This window comes from Coturnix japonica, chromosome 11 (assembly GCF_054131305.1).
Source record: "Coturnix japonica strain WE chromosome 11, WE-NBRP24, whole genome shotgun sequence".
NCBI classification, from domain to species: Eukaryota; Metazoa; Chordata; class Aves; order Galliformes; family Phasianidae; genus Coturnix; species Coturnix japonica.
Genome location: NC_140673.1, coordinates 12,915,920 through 12,937,957, shown reverse-complemented (window position 1 = coordinate 12,937,957; position 22,038 = coordinate 12,915,920). Strand labels below are relative to the sequence as shown.

General features: G+C 35.8%; 1 protein-coding gene across 1 annotated transcript in view; it reads right to left on the bottom strand.

The window, feature by feature from the left end:
• Window positions 1-22,038, bottom strand: part of DPYD (dihydropyrimidine dehydrogenase) — a 308,967-nt gene that overhangs the window by 203,398 nt on the left and 83,531 nt on the right. The window contains exons 5-8 of the mRNA XM_015870373.3: window positions 21,077-21,238; window positions 13,619-13,815; window positions 9,888-9,969; window positions 6,647-6,734 (exon numbers count right to left, since the gene is read on the bottom strand). Of these exons, the coding sequence (XP_015725859.1) occupies window positions 6,647-6,734; window positions 9,888-9,969; window positions 13,619-13,815; window positions 21,077-21,238 (529 nt within the window). The remainder of the gene's footprint in view (window positions 1-6,646; window positions 6,735-9,887; window positions 9,970-13,618; window positions 13,816-21,076; window positions 21,239-22,038) is intronic.

The following is a 22,038-nucleotide window of genomic DNA, read 5'->3' as shown; positions in this document are numbered from 1 at the left end:
CACCAAAAATAATGTAATTGAAGATTCTAGAAAGCTAAGACTGTATAATTCTTTGCACTATAGATCAATCTTTGAATAATATGCATTACATTTTATGTGACTTGCTACGTTACAGCTTTGCGGAGAAGCCTAAAAGCATAATTCTGGGGGTCTGTTACATTCCTAAGAAACAGAAAACAATTTTGAAGCACAAACAATCAATTAATAAATTCTGGACATAGTTACAAAATGACCCTGGTGACCCTGGTTCTAAACTTTACCCTTTGGAGTTGATAACTGAAAGAAAAAAAAAAATATATATATATATATATATATATATATATATATATATGTGTGTATATATACACAACTCATGAACATAAAATAAAACAAAAACAGAGAAACAAACAAAATTCTGTAATGATAATCGTTTTGAATATACTTCTTCCATCAGTGTCTGTGTTGGCCATGGGCCTATGGGCCCCATACACAGATTTCATGTTCTCCAAATTTAGTTTATGAATCAGGAATACGATGCACAATTTTTTCCTATAGCACAAGCAAAATGAACATCTGTTCACTTTTTGCCACGTAGGTTTATATCTGTGTGGGTGGGTGTGAACAGAGCTCTTGATGTGTAATATTCTTCCCATCTGCACACCAGGTGGCACTGCATAGTTAATCAGAAGATAATAACAGGCATGAAGAGATTACTTACTTTTTGGGAAAGAGGCAGTAAATCAATCTCAGAGGTCTTTTTTTATTATTATTAAAAACAAGGTACATCAGTGCTTGGACTTTAATTTCTTTGTGTGTGTGTGCAATTTCATTCCAATCAATGAAATCATCTGATTATATTATTGTTTGAATGCTATGTTAATTAACTATGAATGACTGCAATTATCACAAAGGTTCTCTCCGTGAGGGATTTATTTATTTATAACTTTAACCCTTGCAAGTAAAAGATACAATTTAGGATATAACCCAGTAACGGTTAACTGATTTTAATCTATATGCTCATGAAAAATACAATTCTGCAGCATTTGGTAAAAATTCTGAATATCCTAACAATAAAACTGACTCCATAGCAATCCAAATTGACAAGATGGAGAAAGAAACAAAAAAGACTCATTAGTAGTTGCAATTTACGGAGTAGTGAATAATTAATTAGAAAGTTAGGTAGGGCTTCCTGTTTACTTGTAAGCCCACAGAACCTAGAGTGACTAAGTAAAGTGCATATAGGTTTTTTTTAATATATTTTACATTATAAAAAAAATTGTTGAAGACAATTTTATTTGATCTCTATAAAGAGAGAGTAGAAACATGACATAAAATCTCTATATTATGACAAAATGCTACAGAATATGTATACAGATTTGTGTAAAATTATGTAAAGAGTATGTTTTTAGTGATATCATCTCTACGTATTCATCTTGAAAGTTACATCAGACACCCTTCAACACATTCAATGATTTAGGTCACTCATTTTCATTCAATTAAATAACTATACAAAGACTTCACAAAATGCTTTGTGGTGTTTTAGAGGAGAACCACAAAAACCTGTTTTACGAACAACATAGCTGAACTTCAAGGATGAGCAGTAAAAATACAGTCATTCCACATTTGCTCTGATAGCTAAATGAAAAGCATATATGCAGGGTTGGATTTTTTTGTGTTTGGATTTTTGGTTTGCTTTTTTTGAAAATTTAAGTTTAAGCCTGAAACACTCGCTTGCCCTCAGTTAGTGTTTATGAATAATAAGAGAATACCAAAAGACATAACAGGAAGATGAACTGAGTTTCAAAACAATAATTTAAAGACTTTAAGAAATTGCTCTCACACTTAGGTTACTGTATAAGAAACAAGAATGTCTGTTACCAAATGTTTCTAAAATACAGGCCTTCGTACAGGATGAACTGAGAGGACACAAGAGGAAATAATAGTCAGATGCAGCAATTGAACAGATCAATACAACGGGAAAGGCATTACAATAAAGGTGCAATGACAGAAGGTCTGGTACAATAGAAAGGTGCTATAAAGGAAGGGAAGAAGATTGCACACCTGTATCAGAAGATTCTAGGTTCACAGGGGAACACTTCAAGGAGGATCTCCAGAAAGAGATCCTTCCCCAGTGGCAGTCAGCCCTTAAATGAGGTCTAAGAGAGGTGCAGCCAGGCTCCACCTGTTCTGGTCACACAGGTAAACTGCCTTCACCCGTGCTCCCAGAGCTGACTGGGGGGCCTATCCCCAGGTGCTCATCAGTGGTTCAGGACATGATTCAACAGTCACCACACAACAGGGAAGAGGCAATTAGCACATTGGTCCTCTAGAAATTAACAGAAGTACATTGTTAAGAACTAGTTGGATAGAAAACAGTTTAGGTAAGGCAAAAAAAAAGGAGATGGAAGGAAGGAAGGAAGGAAGGAAGGAAGGAAGGAAGGAAGGAAGGAAGGAAGGAAGGAAGGAAGGAAGGAAGGAAGGAAGGAAGGAAGGAAGGAAGGAAGGAAGGAAGGAAGGAAGGAAGGAAGGAAGGAAGGAAGGAAGGAAGGAAGGAAGGAAGGAAGGAAGGAAGGAAGGAAGGAAGGAAGGAAGGAAGGAAGGAAGGAAGGAAGGAAGGAAGGAAGGAAGGAAGGAAGGAAGGAAGGAAGGAAGGAAGGAAGGAAGGAAGGAAGGAAGGAAGGAAGGAAGGAAGGAAGGAAGGAAGGAAGGAAGGAAGGAAGGAAGGAAGGAAGGAAGGAAGGAAGGAAGGAAGGAAGGAAGGAAGGAAGGAAGGAAGGAAGGAAGGAAGGAAGGAAGGAAGGAAGGAAGGAAGGAAGGAAGGAAGGAAGGAAGGAAGGAAGGAAGGAAGGAAGGAAGGAAGGAAGGAAGGAAGGAAGGAAGGAAGGAAGGAAGGAAGGAAGGAAGGAAGGAAGGAAGGAAGGAAGGAAGGAAGGAAGGAAGGAAGGAAGGAAGGAAGGAAGGAAGGAAGGAAGGAAGGAAGGAAGGAAGGAAGGAAGGAAGGAAGGAAGGAAGGAAGGAAGGAAGGAAGGAAGGAAGGAAGGAAGGAAGGAAGGAAGGAAGGAAGGAAGGAAGGAAGGAAGGAAGGAAGGAAGGAAGGAAGGAAGGAAGGAAGGAAGGAAGGAAGGAAGGAAGGAAGGAAGGAAGGAAGGAAGGAAGGAAGGAAGGAAGGAAGGAAGGAAGGAAGGAAGGAAGGAAGGAAGGAAGGAAGGAAGGAAGGAAGGAAGGAAGGAAGGAAGGAAGGAAGGAAGGAAGGAAGGAAGGAAGGAAGGAAGGAAGGAAGGAAGGAAGGAAGGAAGGAAGGAAGGAAGGAAGGAAGGAAGGAAGGAAGGAAGGAAGGAAGGAAGGAAGGAAGGAAGGAAGGAAGGAAGGAAGGAAGGAAGGAAGGAAGGAAGGAAGGAAGGAAGGAAGGAAGGAAGGAAGGAAGGAAGGAAGGAAGGAAGGAAGGAAGGAAGGAAGGAAGGAAGGAAGGAAGGAAGGAAGGAAGGAAGGAAGGAAGGAAGGAAGGAAGGAAGGAAGGAAGGAAGGAAGGAAGGAAGGAAGGAAGGAAGGAAGGAAGGAAGGAAGGAAGGAAGGAAGGAAGGAAGGAAGGAAGGAAGGAAGGAAGGAAGGAAGGAAGGAAGGAAGGAAGGAAGGAAGGAAGGAAGGAAGGAAGGAAGGAAGGAAGGAAGGAAGGAAGGAAGGAAGGAAGGAAGGAAGGAAGGAAGGAAGGAAGGAAGGAAGGAAGGAAGGAAGGAAGGAAGGAAGGAAGGAAGGAAGGAAGGAAGGAAGGAAGGAAGGAAGGAAGGAAGGAAGGAAGGAAGGAAGGAAGGAAGGAAGGAAGGAAGGAAGGAAGGAAGGAAGGAAGGAAGGAAGGAAGGAAGGAAGGAAGGAAGGAAGGAAGGAAGGAAGGAAGGAAGGAAGGAAGGAAGGAAGGAAGGAAGGAAGGAAGGAAGGAAGGAAGGAAGGAAGGAAGGAAGGAAGGAAGGAAGGAAGGAAGGAAGGAAGAAAAAAGTCAACAAATAATCCTGTAACTGTGGTATTTGCCAGCTCTTTGTGCTCATGTTCATCTGTCTTTGTAAACCCAAATTCCACATCAGTCCCTACCACCTTATATACACATAGCTGCAGCCCATTTAGAAAGATAAGATGGTGCAAAATAAAACACTGCAGATATAAGGTGCAACTCTCAAGCAGAGACACCGGAAGTTTGGTGACATTCACTGGTCATCTGTTCCTTTCAAGTTTAGTAAATGAAATTTTTTTTCTGAGCTTCAGACCTGCATCCTGGAGAGAAATATCCACCTCAAGACAAACACAACTGTAGTCTCAAATGCCACCATAACTAAGGGTATGAAACGAAGTATAACTTTTTATTACTAGATATGTTAGAGCCATGCTGTTAATGTTTCCTTTAGGAAACTTCTTGGGAACTCTATGATTTTCGAGTCTGACAAAGAGAAAATACATTGACTTCAAGACACTTCTAATACCTTCACATATTGCATTAATGACAGAAAGAAGAAAACATTTCACAGGAATGTAGGCTGTAAAGTTTTAAAGCACACAAGTCACAGGGCTCATATTTCATTAAAAAAAAAAAACATATTCTGTTCTTTTTTCTTTTTTTTTTCCCCTTAACATTAATTTCCTTTATTTCAATGCACATGGCATATCTAGAGTCTTGGAGAGGTGCTTTTGTTATTTTTATTATTATTGCTGTTGTTTTTTCTGCCAATGCAGAAACATAACTGTAGTAAAGAGTACTGAAGTTGCTGTGTCTGTTCCCACAGAAATCCTTTGTTAATGATTTATCCTCAGTATGGTCACTTGCCTCAGTCACCTTGACTTTTTCCCTCTCCTCCACTACTAGGAAAAGCTGAAAACTACTACATTTGTATTTCATCAAGTTATGTTATCATTCAGAAACAAATCTGCAACTTCTATTTTATGTAAATAATATCCTTTAATTATGTCACCTCTAAGATTCAAGAAATCCACTGTGGAGTTGCCCTAAATAATCATTTTTCAGCACGCAAAAGAAAAAAAAAAGAATAACGGGAATCTATAAATGCTCTATTGTTAATATATTTGATCTCAAAAATCCTTTGGTTGGTTGGTCTTCCATCTTTCATTACCAGAATGCAAGACTACATTACCAAACAGTGTCATACAAAATACCATAAAAGAGATGATACACATGAAGGTACAGCAGGGGACCAACTTTACCATGGATACAAGGTAGCTTCTTATAAAAAACCTTATAACTCCATTAGCATTTTTACCTTCTGTTTACTAATTATTATGGTGAACATGTGGTTTACAGGAGAATTATGTTTCAGATAACCTCTCTTGTTTACTAAAGCTCTGTCTCTGCCTCTTTCCTTAGTGTTTACACGGCACAATACCTACACAGATTGTTTTTGGTTAGAAATGTATATTAGGATGGCTTTATTAAGAAAATAAACCCAAATATAAAATACAGTCAAAAGCTATATGCAGAATTCTCACTTATCTATTTGCTAACCTTTAAATCAAACATTTTAAATGTCTGAGTCATAAATTACAGGTAAATCATGCTGAGATTCCAAAAACAATGGATGGATTCTCAGAAAGCAAACATTCATTAATCTGTAATTGGTGAGATTCCAGAAGCAGTTTAAAAGACAGATTAAAACAATAAAGAAGATAGGCTGGTCCATTGTCTTGCATATAATTATATCAAAACATCACACAACAAAAATTCCTCCACATAGATCTCTAGCAATGTGAGGATTTAGGATTAAATAAACTACAACAGTCTGTAATCACACGACAGAACAGACCTGCAAAGCTTATACTGCATACCCAGATGGTAAACAACAGTTGTCGCTGTACTAAGAATTACATCTCTGTAATCAATAATAGGAAGGAGGAACAGTTGGACAACTTGTTTCCTATTATGTTCACTTAGGCAACGTCTAGATCAATAAAGAGCATTAAGCCTCATACCAACTACAGACGATGCCTGCTCAACACGCCTATCATACCATAGCAATAGGTCCAGCTGTACTTCAGAATACTTGTAAATGGATAACAGTTCTAATCTAACATTAAAAAGAAGCAATGATTCGAACAGGAGGCAGGTGCAGGACTTCTTAAGCATATGAGAGAAGACAGACCTATGATGCCAGTTTTAGTATAACTCAAAGTCAGCTTATTCTGTCAAAGTATCCCGTAATTACATTTTGCTACACTACAGCATATGTAGAAGATGCAACATGTTTTATATAAATGAAAGAAAAAGCAATCAAGCATGGTATCACTGCCTTCCATATAGACTCAGTAATTATTTCGGCATAGTAAGTCATTCACAGAAATTGAAAACTGAACTTGTATATGACTTTTAAGCCAATAAAATACAAATAATTTTTCAGTTCATCCATTTTTGAAATATTTAGACTAAAAAACAAGGCGCTCTACTAAATTCTTGACTTACAAATCTATCATACACATATGAAAATTAAAACAAAGCTCTCTATAAAAACTTCATCTTTAGCTTCTTTGAAAAATAAATAAATTACTGTGTTTTCTTAATACATCAGATTGAAGTAGTCTGACATTATGTTACAAATCTTAATTTATTCTTGGACATTCATTCAGTTTAAAGATGACAATACAAAGAAATACAAAGAAAATGAGTTGTTCTCACCTATTCCAATGAAGACTGCTTCATAGCCATCTTCTTTCAATGTACGGAGTGTCATTCCATCCACAGCAAGCCCTTTTCTAAAAATTATCTGAAAGAGTTAAAAATTACTTGCTTTTTATTTGATACTATGAAAATAACTTCTACCACGTCCTGCATACTGACATCTTACTGAATCTTCCAGTGAACAAAATTTTTGTTATTTTACTCTAGGCCAGACTTAAAAGGACAGATCAGTTCTGACTTACATAAATGGCCCAAATGTAGCTTGCAAATGTTGCTTGGCAAAACGTAGCTTGCAGTCACACGCATACACAGCCAACATAAGCTAGCTTGGTTTCTACTGTAAGGTAAGAGAGATAATAAAGCAATCTAAACAAAATCTGCCCATGGAATGCAATACTGATGTAAAGCTGAAAATAGCAGTTTTCCATGTGAGTAAATACACTATTCAGTATTGACTACAAAGGGTGATATTTCTGAGTGAAAATCAGAATTTAAGAAACACAAAGTTGAAGCAGGAATCCAGCTTAGGGAACACGTGTGCTAAGTGGAACACTCACCCTGTATCGCAACCAAAAAACCCAAGCAATTTAAGTTATTGCAGAAACAACAGTGAAAGTATGAGTCACTTACAGAGACTTACAGACAAGTAAAGAAAATAAAAGGCACAACTGTTCCGTGTTAACAAAAATTCTGAACAGAAAAACAAGCCATGTTTTCCCACACAACATCAGGCACTTGGCCTTTGTGCATAATACAGCATCAGGCGTTTCTTTGTGCTGTGTCCTCAAAGGTCACGGCCTGAATTTTGCTCTGTGACAACTAGCTAGAACATTTTTATGCCAAGAAAACACTTGGCAAAATCAACGGTGTTTTTGTGGATTCAGACCTGAAAAATAGGGTCCAAGGTGGACAAGCCTGAAGAACATTCTGTGAAGACCACAGCTTGCCCTACTTACTAGTAATGATACCAGCTAGTCTGTGCAGTAAGACTTTCAAAACAAGGAAAGCAATCAGTTTGGATTTGAATGTGCAATTGTTTAAATTTAATTTAGCAAACAATACCTAGACTGCAGTCACTGACATTCATTTATTGAATAACTGTGTCATAACCTTCCACCTGCAATCTTGCCTTGAGCAGCCACTGCACAGGTGGTTGGGGGTCTACAGCTGTTTTCAGAATGAAGGGGAGGAGTGTTTGCTGTGCATTCAGTGAGGCAACTACAGTAGTCTCCTGTTGGAGGTCACGCAGTTGGAGATGCACATACCTTTTGCACGTTCCTGTCAAACCAGGGGCTTTTGAGTGCTTGTGATTCCTCTTCAGATACTTTGTACTTCCCAACATGGCTACATGTCTTTATCTCCCAACTTCAGACTCTCTGACTTTGAATGTTTCCCCCAAATTTTTGATATATTGCTTATGCATTCTCTTTGTCAAAATGCCAAGCTCCATTGTATAAGAACTGTGCTTTCTGATCTGAGTTCAGTCTTCATGTCATTGTACATCTTGTTTGATGTTGAATCTACTTATATTCCATTTAGTGTACTTTAGAAAATGTGCTTTCCTTATAGCTGAAAAATGATAGATATAAAACACAGCATAGAATACCTAAAACAAAGAATTTTTTTCTCTTTGGTAGACAGTATAATTTCTATCAGAACTGAAAAAGCCAGGTACAGTTGTAATCCTATCAAGAATCCAGGCTACAAGCTCACTGGCAACAAAATGCATTCCATAAATTGTCATTGCATTTTTTTTTAATTATCCTATTGTGTACATATGTTATGAAAATCTAATGAAGGAATTAAAATAGCAATATTGTTTTATATAGGGATTCATAATACTCCTAGGGCCCAGCTCTGTAATCCTTATTTTATTCACTTGACTAATTCTTACTAATTTCAGTAGAATTACTTGAATAAACAGTGCTGTTGAGCATTTAGGCAATACAGCACTTTCATTTGAAATGCTTTAAATAAACACCAGAAAATATTTCCAGCTTGTAGAGGAATAAAGCTAAAGTACTTAAGCAGCTTGCAAAATGGTCAATCACAAACCAGTGGCAGAGCTTGGAAGTAAATTTATACTGAGGTTTTCTGCTGCTTCTCTAAACAACAAAGGTCTTTCACATCAGGGTGACACAGTGGCTCACCTGCTGGAGTCTTTGTCATAGAAGAGCACTCTGTCTGCGGAACTGAGTTTCGTAGAGGTTTCCCAGGAACCTATACCCAGAAACTTTGTTCAAAGTAGCCTCACCACTCTGTTTTTTACAGAATTCATAACAACGGGTCCAGTCTGTCAGCCTTTAAAGTTCACTTTGTAACCCAAAAAGAGTGAGAAAATGGACCTGTATCATTTAAGGTTTTCCCTTACAACTAATCTGGGCAGGATGAGTTTCTCACTTGAGTCTTGTGACAACAGTTTTTACAATACAAACAGCTTTTGCAATATGAAGATTTCTGCAATACTTTCTTGCTTGACTGAATGCTGTATTATTATTCTAAACATGTTTTTACCCCTCCTGCTACTCTAAAACTTGTTTCATTGATGCATTCTGTACTCAAAACTCCTATTAACATGAGCAGCCCTCAATATATCCTATCTAAAGTTTCAGCTCACGCCTCATTTTAACAATAAAGTAACACACCCATTATTTGTAAATAATGCTCATCCCAAAAGATAATGTGCAGCAATTGCTTTTCAAGAAGCCCAATGACTGCTATTGTTTATAATAAATTATTCCATTAACAATTTATAATAAAATGCATCAAATTAATAAGGTAACTCATATATAGGACCATATTATAAGCTGTTCAGGAAAAAACATGGAAAGAGGGAAATGAAGAGAAGGAAGCAGTATCAAATATGAATGTCTTAAGTAGTGCCAAACTTGCATGAAAAAACTCGATTAAAAAAATCAAATCATTCCAATAGCTACATTGAACCCCTAAAGCAATTTAGGAATTTGTTTCTTACAGACAATTAATCACATGCAGGCATGTCAGATGAGAACTATTGATTGCCCTTTTCTAAACTAGTGGCATTCAGACGGGAGACAGACAAATGCCCTGAGCAAGAGGAAGCATCTTCCTGCCTCTGTCTAGTGCAGCTTTTAATTGTTCTTTACTAATGTGCATGACATTTTGCTGTTAATCTTTGGCAGACTCCTTGTTCTTTTTTTTTTTTTTTTTTTTTTTTTTTCCTTTGAGCTATACATAGGCAGGATATATTTTTCATTACCTTCACTCCGAGATCCTTCATAAGTTCAGCTTCAAAATTCACTACATCGTATGGCAATCTGAACTGAGGGATTTCAGAAGCACTGAAATAAATAAACAAAGCTTGTGATACACTTCCAGCAATAAGGAAGAAAGATGGGTGGGGTTATTTTTTTGTTTGTTTGGATTTTTTTGGTTGTTAAGAATAAATACTCACAACATTCTGAGGTATTTGAATGGAAATGTTTTTGAGTCTTGGCTTTATTTATTCAATTGTCAGAGTGACAAAATAACACTATTCACACAGTAAATACTAAAAATACAGATCAGAAAAGCAGTAAGTTGAGACCAACCCTGCACATTTCTAGATCATCACTTAATGGATGTTAAGACCTGGTACAAAACAGCTTCAGCTCCACTACTTTTGTTCATGATGTATTTAACAGTAGATAAACTTACATCACCTTTTTAAGATGAGATCTCATAGCTAGAAAAGCAAGGTGAGCTTTTAGTAATCATTCCATTCAGTAAGCTAAGCAAAAAGAACCAAATTTTCCCTGCCTAAAAATAGTGATGTATTTTGAGCAATGGTACTTAAAACTGTACCCTCCTCAGTTTCTGCTTCATAACTTCTTTACAATCTTTCAGGACATACAAAGTCAGTAATTTTCTATCAGCTCTTAGTTTCATGTCTGTTCTTTTGTGGTTGTTGTTTTTTTGGTTGTTTGTTTGTTTGTTTTTGGTTTTGTTTTTTTTTTGTTGTTGTTGTTTTTTATTTGTTTCTTTTTTATTGGACTTCTCTTATTAGTTGGATTTTTTCCTCTTGTTTAGGATTAGGAATGACTTTAAGGTCTCCAGTAATGGAAAACTGTACTAGTACAGAATTCAAATTCATATCCGTTGGTACAGATCTTTACCTCCAATGAAATGACACCTAAGAGCATGCCAGTTCACTCCTATAGAGGGAAATTATAGGTAAACACAGTTAAGCTGTATTTTAGGTATTTTTCCTAAAGGAGAAAGATTGAACATGGAGAACATTGAAATTTTCTCCCTAGATACATCAAACATTTGATTTAATCTGATGTCAAATTAATGGATCAATAATTTCAATAACAAAGCATGGGTACAAGAGATATATTTCAGTTTTATTTTACATCTTGCTAGTGACAACCCCACCTTTATGATCCAACATTGATGGAACAGAAGGATTTATTTACTTAGTTTCATCAACTTTAATTATTTTGATTATATATTGGTGTTCCTCCTTATTGTTTATAATGCTGACAACCTTGCATTTTTTCTGACTAATGCACAAAGAAAAATGCTCTAAGTATCAAATATAATGGATATGTAAAAGGCAATGCAACTTTGATAGGTCATGCTGAGCAAAAAAGCTTTCTGGGGAGGAAAATAATGCATCAAAATGATGCAATAGAGATTCAATTAAAAAAACTAATGAAAAAAGGAAAGTTATATTTTATCATGTTGTCTGTGCTTTTGTTGAAGACCTGTCATATCTCTAACTTTTAAAAGAACTCAAAACAGACCTGGTTGTGTCCTGTCACTGTCACAATTTGTAAATGCTTTTTTGCTCTTACTAAAAACTTAGTTGCTGTTTAATTCTACAGAGTATAGATTTCCATATACCTGTCCTGCTTTCAACTGGCAGTTATGTACTTTTTTTTTCCTTCACAGTCTATAGTGTCATTTAGCTGCTTGACAGTTTAAACCACAACATCCACAGAAATATGCTTATATGCATACTTGCAAATATGCATGATTTTGTGGGGACACATGCATGCACATTTATCACGAAAAAAACATCTTAAAGTCAACATGCAGCAGAATTACTGAAATACAGTTTCTTTCAGCAGACAATCTCTACTGTGAGGAGGCATAGATAGAAGAATAAAACAAAGATACAGGAGGGTGAAGAATAATCTTGGATGGGAACAAAGTGCCATGAGTTCATCTCTTCTGCAAATTAGAGGAACTTGGACAGGTACTTGTTCATTCTCACAGACACAAGATGCTTTTGCCAAAAGGACATCCTTCTAGTCTAGCAAAAGATACATTTTCATATGTTGCAAAAGAGTGGCCTATCTAGGAGGAGTAGTGGTTTGTTCACTGTCTCTAGGCAAGAGCATGATCTGTTCACATCTTCTCTAAAACATAAACTTTACATGAAGTGATGAAATGTAAGAAAATGAGCCTGTGAATGTAAAAAACTGACATGTCCAAACAACTACAGAGTTGTGCTAGGCTTAGATATGACAATACTGAAACTGAAATCAGTATACAACTTTATTTAAATATTACTAAAGCTATAATTTAACACACACATAAATGAAGGCACTTCTGAGTTAAAAACACTCGAAAGGGCAGAACAAATTTTAAAAGGATGAAACCCCTTCCCTAATAAGCTGATCCCAAATACAAAATTAATTTGATCTTGCTGGCAATTTGCAATTTACAAAGCCTTGAAAATATACTCATCATTAACCTAAGCTTCTTAAAAGACGTACTGCAAAGATACACAACCCCAGCAATGGATGATTGCTATCACAGGCCAGACTCCTTTCTGTTCCAGTATTAAAATCAGGATGAGAAAAACTAATGCCCTTAGCCAAACTGTGAACCTTTCTGCAATGAACAAAGTAAAATTTGATCGTGACTGGTACATGTTCTTAAAAGAGAGATAAAGCAAAATGCACTGCTTGACCATGAAGACCTTTAAATAAATAAATAAATTGGTGTCTTTTTTTCAATAGAACAAAAAAATTAAGATCAATTTTGAACTCAAATTAAAACAAAGAAGAGATGAAAATAAAGATATCAATGCTTCAAATATGAAAGCAGCAGGGAACTGCAGAAAGTACTCCATTCTACTGTTGAGTCCAGCATGCCTAACTTGTCATCCAGTTCCATTTTGAAAAAGAGTTCATTATTCACTATCACTTTTCAGCAACAAAACTGGATTTAAATCCAGTATTTATGAAAATATTATTTGCTACCTAACAGGTGAATAAAGTAGACACTTCATGCACTGAATATGAAATCCTTTTATGGCAACTAGTTCAAGTGGAAGAGCTTCACATAGTTAAATGCCTATGCATTAAAGTCTTGATAATTACATAGCATACTTTTGAATCTCACTGTAAAAAAAAAGCAAGTAATCAGTTCAACTTTTCCAGCATTGATTCTCTATCTTCCAGAGCTCTGAATAACTATTTGACATTATGACATTATGGATCAAATTCATTAACAGTGTCAACTCTATTGATTTCAGTAATGCTGCAATGAGAGAAATGTGAGTCCAACACCCTAGTTGCTCTTTGCTACTTTTAACATGTTTACAAAATAACAAGTGGTTAATAACAAGTGGTGTAAAATTCAGTTATGATTTTGAATTGGTTTCTCAATGGCTTCTAAAATACTCTCTTTCATTTAGCAGTATCAACAAGCTTGTAAGATATGACTTCAGCCATTGTTGAAGTGCTAAAAATTCATCTTCTAGTACAGAGAATATGATTCTGAACCTGAATCATGTAAATATCAGCCAAGTGCTTACTATATAGGCAAAATGTGCCTATGCCTTCCTTTGTGTTCTTTGCTCAAGAACATTTGTTGAAGGCTGAGAATTGCAGGGGGTTGATTTCACTCATTTGCATTTTAAACAACTACTAATTATTTCACTAGGTAGAGCTACAAGTACTTCTTACAATGCTTTTTGGTTGTTTTTTTTTTTACCTTAAGCCACCGACATAGTCCTGCTTCTCAAATATGGTGATGTTTGAATAGCCCAATCGAGCCAAAAAGGAAGCACAACTTAAACTTGCAGGCCCTGCACCAAGAAGCGCTATCTTCACATGATAAGCTTCAGGCATATCTTCTGGAGAAGGTAAGGAAGGGTTTCTGATCTGAGGAATGTTCATGGCTTTGAACACCTGAAAAGCAATACATTCAACAGGTTACATGCATAGTTTAAACACCCTCTTAAAATTTTGAGTAACGTGGAGGAAGTTTCCTCTAGTACTGTCACATATCTTTGACATACTATTTCAGAAAGCTTCATAAAACATTATCAAAATTCTCAACTGACAAAGTGTTCGTTTGTGAGGAATGCTATAGTTAGAGTTTTGTACTTCTATGGTTCTTTTTCCCTTAAAACAGTCTGAAGTCAGCTCTTTCACTGCCTTAAACTTTAAAGAGAAGATGGGACAAGTCTGACAGCAACAACAGAATAGTAACACAAAGTCAGCCAGATGGCAAAGAACATCTAGAATATAAAAAATTTCCTTCCAAAAGAGGTTCAGACTACTCTTTTAACAGCTAAGAGAATGTATTTGAATAATTCAAAGGATTGCACTGCTAGTGAAGGGGCTCTACTTCTTCCAGATACATTCTCTGTGATCCTGCAAAATTACTTATGGTTTGAGAGGTGACATTGAGCTTTTATTAGAAAATGTCTCTTGTCTTCAGCATTGTATTTCAACAGTTAACCCCTACTGTTGATTTGTCCTCCCACATCATTCTAACATTTCAGACTGATTGACCCTCTAATTCAGATATCAAACTACTTTTAAATAAGTGTCAAATGGTTGTAGGCATACCTGAAATTTAGGCTGCTGTCTCTATGCCTCAGTTCTTCAACTGTTAAATGAAGATGATCTCCTCCATTCCACCTTACCTGCTTAAAGTACTTGGGAACAGTCTCTGACCACTTCTCTCAGCACAAAATCCTTACTTCAACATCATATTTTACTTCAGATTTGTTCTAAATCAGTTCTTTACACAGTCATAAAGAAAAGAGGATAAGGCAGAGGTATTATAGCAAGATTTCACTGTCCTCTGCATGTACATACATCAGCAGGGAAGAAACTGACTATCTACCTTGTATAACTTGTAAAAAGTACAAAAAAGACTAATGGCCCTTCTAGGTTACTGAAGATCAGGAGCGTGGAAAAGTAAAGTCTTCGTTTTATTTTGTATATTAGTGAAAGTACACAGATTCCAAAGAATATACTTTTGTAGCAGAAGCAAAGTATTATACCAAAAGGATATGAGAGTTCATTGCATTTTGAATCCTATCACAAACACTTAAAGGCTGCCTTTGGATACTAACAGACTTTTTCCCCCCTACTTCAAAGCAGGACTGCATTATAAAAGCACTAACTAGCCCTTTAAAATATATACATTTTTATTTGTCTCATTAAATATCTTAAGTATTATATGCACTCTTTACCTTTTCTTTTTTCTTTTTCTAACTATCCTTAGAATCAAAGAAGCAGAAGCAAGTTTTTCAAGTTAAACTTTAATGGTTACACTCATGAATAGAATTTTTCATTTACATTTTGAATCAACGTTCATTTTCTTCATGCACACTTGAGCACCCATGCTAGGTAAACCAATCATTAGTTTCTTCCCTTCCCCCATAAAATTTCTGTGTCAAATTCCACGAGTGTTAGTAAACTGACATCGCATTTTAACAAACTACAAGAAGTAACAGACAGGTAATTGTTTCAAAAAAAGAATCATTTAAACCTTACAATTCATACACCGTAGGAAGGTTTGATCAAGTTATTATTGGAATTTACAGGCTGAAAAGCTTACACTGTACTGTGAAACTAGACAGTGATAACAAAAATGCAATAAGATATTTATAAAATGTCTGCTTTGTAACATTCACATAGAAAAGGTTTGAATTACACCAGATTTCCATTAAAGTCTCATGCAGTTGTTTTAGAAGGCTACTCAGTGATGCAAATTGTATAACTTGCATATTTATTAATGTCTACGTTGAACAATATATGTACATACTTAATAAATTTGGTACTGAATTTGCTTTGTTGATAACATTATTTTTATATTTATTATTGAATAATCATACCTATCAACTAAACATTACAGTTAAGGCCCAGCAGTACTATACTACAGTGTTAGGCTTCAGAAACAAGAACTCGCACAGGAAACGCCAGTAATTCAGGACGAATGGTCAACTTTAATTCTGCCTATCTGCAAATAGGTTGAAACTGTATTTATGCAGCAGAGCCAGCATGTGTAGCAATATCTTGCCATCTGGAATTCAGTGGCTGTTTTACATATTAAGGCTGGCAGGGTAACTGTGTGAAAATAGCGAACTGCTTCAGTGCATTTCAAAAGATTTTTACTCAACTCAAAGTGAAGTTTCACTACACTGTAATTCATTCAAGTCCAGTACTTTGGTATACAGAGATTACTGTCTTGCTAGTAAGTGTTCAATACCACATAATATGCAATTGTTCTCTCCAATTTATTTATTTTTTTATCCACATACTCAGTAAAGTTTAATCCTTTCATCTTGCTTGTCCAATTTCCTCTAAAAAACGTGACTCCATTTCTTTTCAGATGAAGTTATTTGTTTTTACTTTTATATTTCCTTGCAGTCAAATCACTCAGAAAAATGAGACTATACAGAGAATTTTAAAGCTCAGCCTTTCACAACAGGACAACCCAAAAATCAACCCCGTATCTGCCTTTCCTTGCAGTTCTCACACAGAAACAAAACAAATTAATAGCATGCTGTAGAAAAGTTTAGATAAGTTGCCCAAACATCAGCAAGTCTTCCATGCTGGGCCTAGGAAGTCAAAACATCTCAGATTCATTCCTGAACTATCACACGCTCTCCATCAAAATAATAATAGATTACTATCTGACATACAATGTGAAATAACTTAAAAATCTGCTGCAGTAGAAGCTAATGTCAGGAATTAGAGCCGTCTTTTTCTCTGTCCTGCTGCCTCAGCTTTGCAGAGCAGTTCTCCTCAGCCAGGGCAGTGTGCCCACCTCAGCAGGTGGTGCTGAGGGGGCTCCAGCCACATCAGGGACAGCAGCTTCCCAGGTACAGTATGGCAGCAGCTCAGAGCTAGACGTCAGCTGGAGCTGGGGCTCCAGAAGAACCACCACCTCCCTCTCACTTACATTATGACTGACCAAAGCTGAGGTCTTCAGCACAGTCCTCCAAGCCCACCACCCTGCTGAGATGCCCCAACGGTAAAAGCAATGGGAGAAAATATCAGATTTCCTTCCCCAATTGCTTTCTGCTGTAACAACAGCCAAAACACATCTCCAAAGGGGAACAAATCAACAGAACTGCAGCTGGTATGAGTCTCACAGTGCTAAATGATCTAATATTTGAGTACATAGAGATTAAAACAATACATTTTATATTTAGATTGTGCTGCTCATTTCAGAATGATTAATCAGAAACACGAGAGATCCTTTAGATTGAATAATACCTTCAGAAAAGCAAAATTTTGAGGGGTTCTTAGTAATAATATAGCAGAATGCAAGAGACCTTGTTTCCTTTTCTTTGACAGCCTCACAAACTTTTGTTCCGGTAACCAGTAATTTCAGTTTATTTTGTGGGACTGACAGTCATATAGCACAAGTCCACATGTATTGTCACTGCAGCCTCAGTATGTTTTCTCTGAACTTGTGTTCCAAAAACAGAGATGTATCCTGATTCTAAAGTACTCGGGCAAAGGAGACAGATAAAGACATTAATATAATTTTGACCTGTGCAGCAGCAGGTGTAACCTGCGCTTGACACTCATCATTTATAATAGTGAGCTTTTACTCCATGTTATTCTCTAGATGCAACAGTTACCGTGGTAACTGCATCCCAGTATACACATTCTACATCACATATATAAAGGACATTTCCTTTAGTATTTTTGTTCACATTTGAACGTTTAATTGTCAAAATCCACATTTTTTCAGACTGGATTATAAATTCTTTTGAAAATGAGGTTAACAAAATTACAAAGCTATATGGAAGGGTAGAAGGAAAATGCACAAGGTGTAAGGTGCCATGTTTTTTGTTCTACCATATGCAAGACAAATATTTAACAATTAGGGAGTTTTATCTGCAGTATGAACAGATGATCAGTCATTGTTCAGAAGCACAAAGGGGCATACGTAACACCCATATATTTTCCATTTTAAGCTTACATTCCTGCTTTACTGCAATTTTATCTTTTATCTTAGCTAGCCATTGTGCTGCCTTATTGCTCTCTCTTGTAATGCAGAAAGTGTAAGATCCTCAGACTAATTCCAAGGGAAAAAAAAAACAAACAAGAAACAAAAAACAAAACTAGAATTGGCTTTATGCACAATGGAGTTTTCAGTAAATAAGTCCCTGTGGGACAAACTATTACACAGTGCATGAGAATTATCATGCAGCTCTCATTAACAGTACCACATGTTGCATGCCTAAATCACACAATTTGCTAAGTTACTCATATAGGTAAAGCACTGAACATGCTTCATCTGCTGCATCTGGGCCAATTTCTGTATTAGCAGTTACAAGTATGATTTTCTTCAGCATTTAAATCTTTATTTTACTAATAATTGATTCACAGAAGCCCTCATACTATTGGATTTCCTTCAATGATACATATATTCAACGTAAAAATGAACTGAATGAAAGCTAAAAAAAATATTTACTACTGAAGTGACTGCCTATTGTTTCTAACTATAAGTGCACTATGTATGACAGTACAAAAACAGTAAGGAGAGTAAAATTTACTAGAATGTTATTTGTGTTAAAGTGCTAGGTAAAACTGCACAGCAGTTTTATTTGTTAGAACTGTTGACACTGATATATCACTTAAACAAACTTGGAACATCACAAGGAAAGGCATTCTGAGTTATTCATCCTTCCCGCCATTTCATATCAATCATTGTGCTAGCAATCAGCTTTTTTTTAATAGTTTTCTAAAGATTCTTCAAGAAAAATGCTAGATATATAGCATTATCTATCAGCCATAATTCCTCTCTATTAATCATAGCATTAGGCCTAATAGGAGACACAAATCAAGTTTTACCAGATATTACTTGCATTTGATTCCTAAACTGTAATATTTCACTGTTATATTTATCATCTACTTGACAAATGTTTAATTTTTTTTCTTCATAACTTTTCTGCCTTTCAAAAAACATTAAGTTTTTACATATGTGGAATAGAAACCATTAGAAGCATTGATAAAATAATCTCTTAACTGATAAAATTGAAATATTCATTATATAGGTAGAAAGATACAGTTCAATGTCTACAGTCTCATTCCTGCAAATAACAACTTTGATTCAAACTATATTGATTCTTACTTTGGTATGTTCAAATCCCATGCACATTTAAGTAGATAAGTAGTTAAGTAACAGAGGCTACAGAAGGTTCAGCAGCAGCTAACAGAAAGGTTTAAAAGGTGCTCCAGGATCTTTACAATCTCCTGGCAAGTAGAAAGATGTACAAATAGATAAAGAAACCTGCAGCAGGTAGCAATATTTGCTTGGTGAATCACGACCCACAGCCATTGAAAAGAAGGTGTGAAGTCTACAAATGACAGCAGAATAAAAAACTGTTCTTACAGACATATCATCTGTTACTTCCAGATTGATTTACATTTCTATTTTGGTCTGTCCTACAAAGACATTTTCTCAGTATTTGTAAAGGTAACTGGCATTTTGTCATATGTTTATAAATAAGACCAGTCAAATGGCTTAAGATACAGAAAAGGGGTACGATCATTAGTTATAGATTGTATAAAATAAGCAATTTTGATACATGAATATGTCTTTTTTTAACATAGCCAATTATAAAGATTTCCTCACTTGCATGGAGATCAAATGAGAAATTTTACACAAAGATACTTCATGCAGATCAAAAGAGATATCAGCTGAGGCCACCAATTTCATACAGCTTCTCCAAAAGAAGTCAACAAACAAGATGTAGCCTCCACCTTCTTCATGTAAATCTGTACAGAGCTTAAACAACACACGTGTGTTCCTAGCAGAAACCCTTGAAAAGACAACTTACCATCAAGTGACAAGTAATGACCTTCTGTGGCTAAAATTGTAGAATCATAGAATCGTTAGTGCTGGAAAAGACCTTTAAAGGTCATCTAGCCTTGCTCCCCTGCAATGAACAGGGACATGCACAGCTAGATCAGGTTGCTCAGAGCCTGGTCCAGCCTGGCCTTGAAAGTCTCCATACACATTTACGTTTACTAACTCAAATATATACATGTATCCATCTACATATATATATATATATATATATATGTAGACACATACATATATACAAATGAACTTCAACATCTATTGCAGGCCAATTTGAATTTGTTTGTTTACACAGTTATTGGCAAAATAGATCAGCAAAATGTCTAAATCATCTGAAAGCTTTCCTTGGCCCAAAAGAAAATACAAATGCACACTAATTCTGCACTTGGGAAAGAGGAAAATGACAAGAGAATAGTTTCAGGAGCTGCCATACATTTGTCAGTACGAACCATGTTACACTGCATATATATGTTAAGGAGAAATAAATGACACTTTTTGTTTACTGTACTACAAGTAGCACCTGAAATTATTGAAACACTCCCCTTTCTGAGAAGTGAAATGAATACTTGGACATGGATATCTCTTATTATTTTTATTGATCCTCATCCTTTTATTTGAGAACAGCAATTTTGGGGGAAATTTTAATTTTTTTTTTCTTTTTTTACTTTTCAAGAGCATACATTAAATTATATACAGCAAAGCTCTGTACATACGTAATTATAATAAAAACCTTTCAAAAAGGCGTTTCAAAGCAACGTATCCATAAGCAACATTATAACAAAATGAAAGTTTTAATCAAGAACCTGAGAAAGCCAAGTATTTCTATCAGTTTGTATTGAGAGAGCAGTTCTCCCTTTACCTCCAGACCTAGCATTCTTGCAGAGTGGGAGGCTTCAAAGGGGAGGGTTTATTACAGTCAGAGAAGTAGTTAAATTCTATTGTAATAACTACCATATTCCCAGAAGAGTGCTGCAAATACTCAGCGTGCAGCTACAGATGTAGGTACACTTGGTCTTTTTCCCTTTGCAGCCTGCTTTAGTAAGAGCCATGTTTTAGCCTGGTTTATATAAATCTTCCATTTAAACTAACTTCTAGCGTTTCTTGTTCACAGTTGATGTTCCTTACGTTACCATTAAGTGTTTTATTTTAAAAAGTAGTTTTAAGCTTCTGAATGTGCTGTTAAAGGATAATTATTTTAACTTCCGTCTTTATTTTATTAATTTATTTATTAATTTATTTTATTTTTTTGAATCATTAACAAAGGCATCCACTTAGACAATATTATCTGGTATATACAAAGCATTTCAGGCATTTGCAAGTCCCACCTACCTCAGTAGCAAACTGCTGCAATCCGCCAATGTTAATTGGTCCCTCCTCAGTTGCATACAAATTGCAGCCACCAACACAAAGGTCTGATGTGGGACACACCATTCCACATGTCAGACCAAGTGGATTGTCAGAAAAAATCATTTTGGCAGCTCCATAATAGTTCTGGAGAGAAAAAAAAAAGAAAAAAAAAAAGGAAGAGTTGCATATAATGGAAAAGAAAAATCAATAAGAAATGCAAAATATGTTTCAACTGGGTAAATATAATAAATAACACTGACATTATTTAAATGCACCATTTTACACAGAATTTCAAAAGTACTGCAAAAAAGTCAATAGAATTGTTGATTCTGCAAAGAAAACACTTTTCAGCTTGCAAAATTATCATAACCATGTTCTGACTTAGGTTGTTGTAGGATTAGCAAATCTGCCTTAGAAGATTACTGCACCTAAAGTACATACTTGTAAATACTTTCTCGATTTCTAGGTTAATTAGGTGGCAGCTGAGTTGAAACCTTTGTTGAAGGTTTGACCAGACAGTGCTAGTTAGACTATCAGTTCTTTATGACAAAGGGAATGAAAGGTTTATTCTACACATCTGTGCACACTATCTCCGCAGATATGACTCTACATCACACCAGAACAGTAGCATCAATTGTCCCAAACCTGTGATTCCTATTTAATTACCTGCAGATTTGAGCTACTGAATTGTCATACTCTTTTTTCCTCAGTCACAGGCATATAAGAACAAACACTTATTTTCCCATTTCCCTAAGCAGCAAAACAGGGGACTGATTAAAGATTCCATGTAAAATCTACAATTTAACACATACTTAGTATTCAGTGTACAGCTTTGGAAAAGGAATGATTTCCTGATGTATATGAGAAGTAGTAAGTTTTGTTCTCATAATAAAAAAAAAAAATAAAAAAATAATGAATATTCACAACCTTATAGTGTCCAAGTT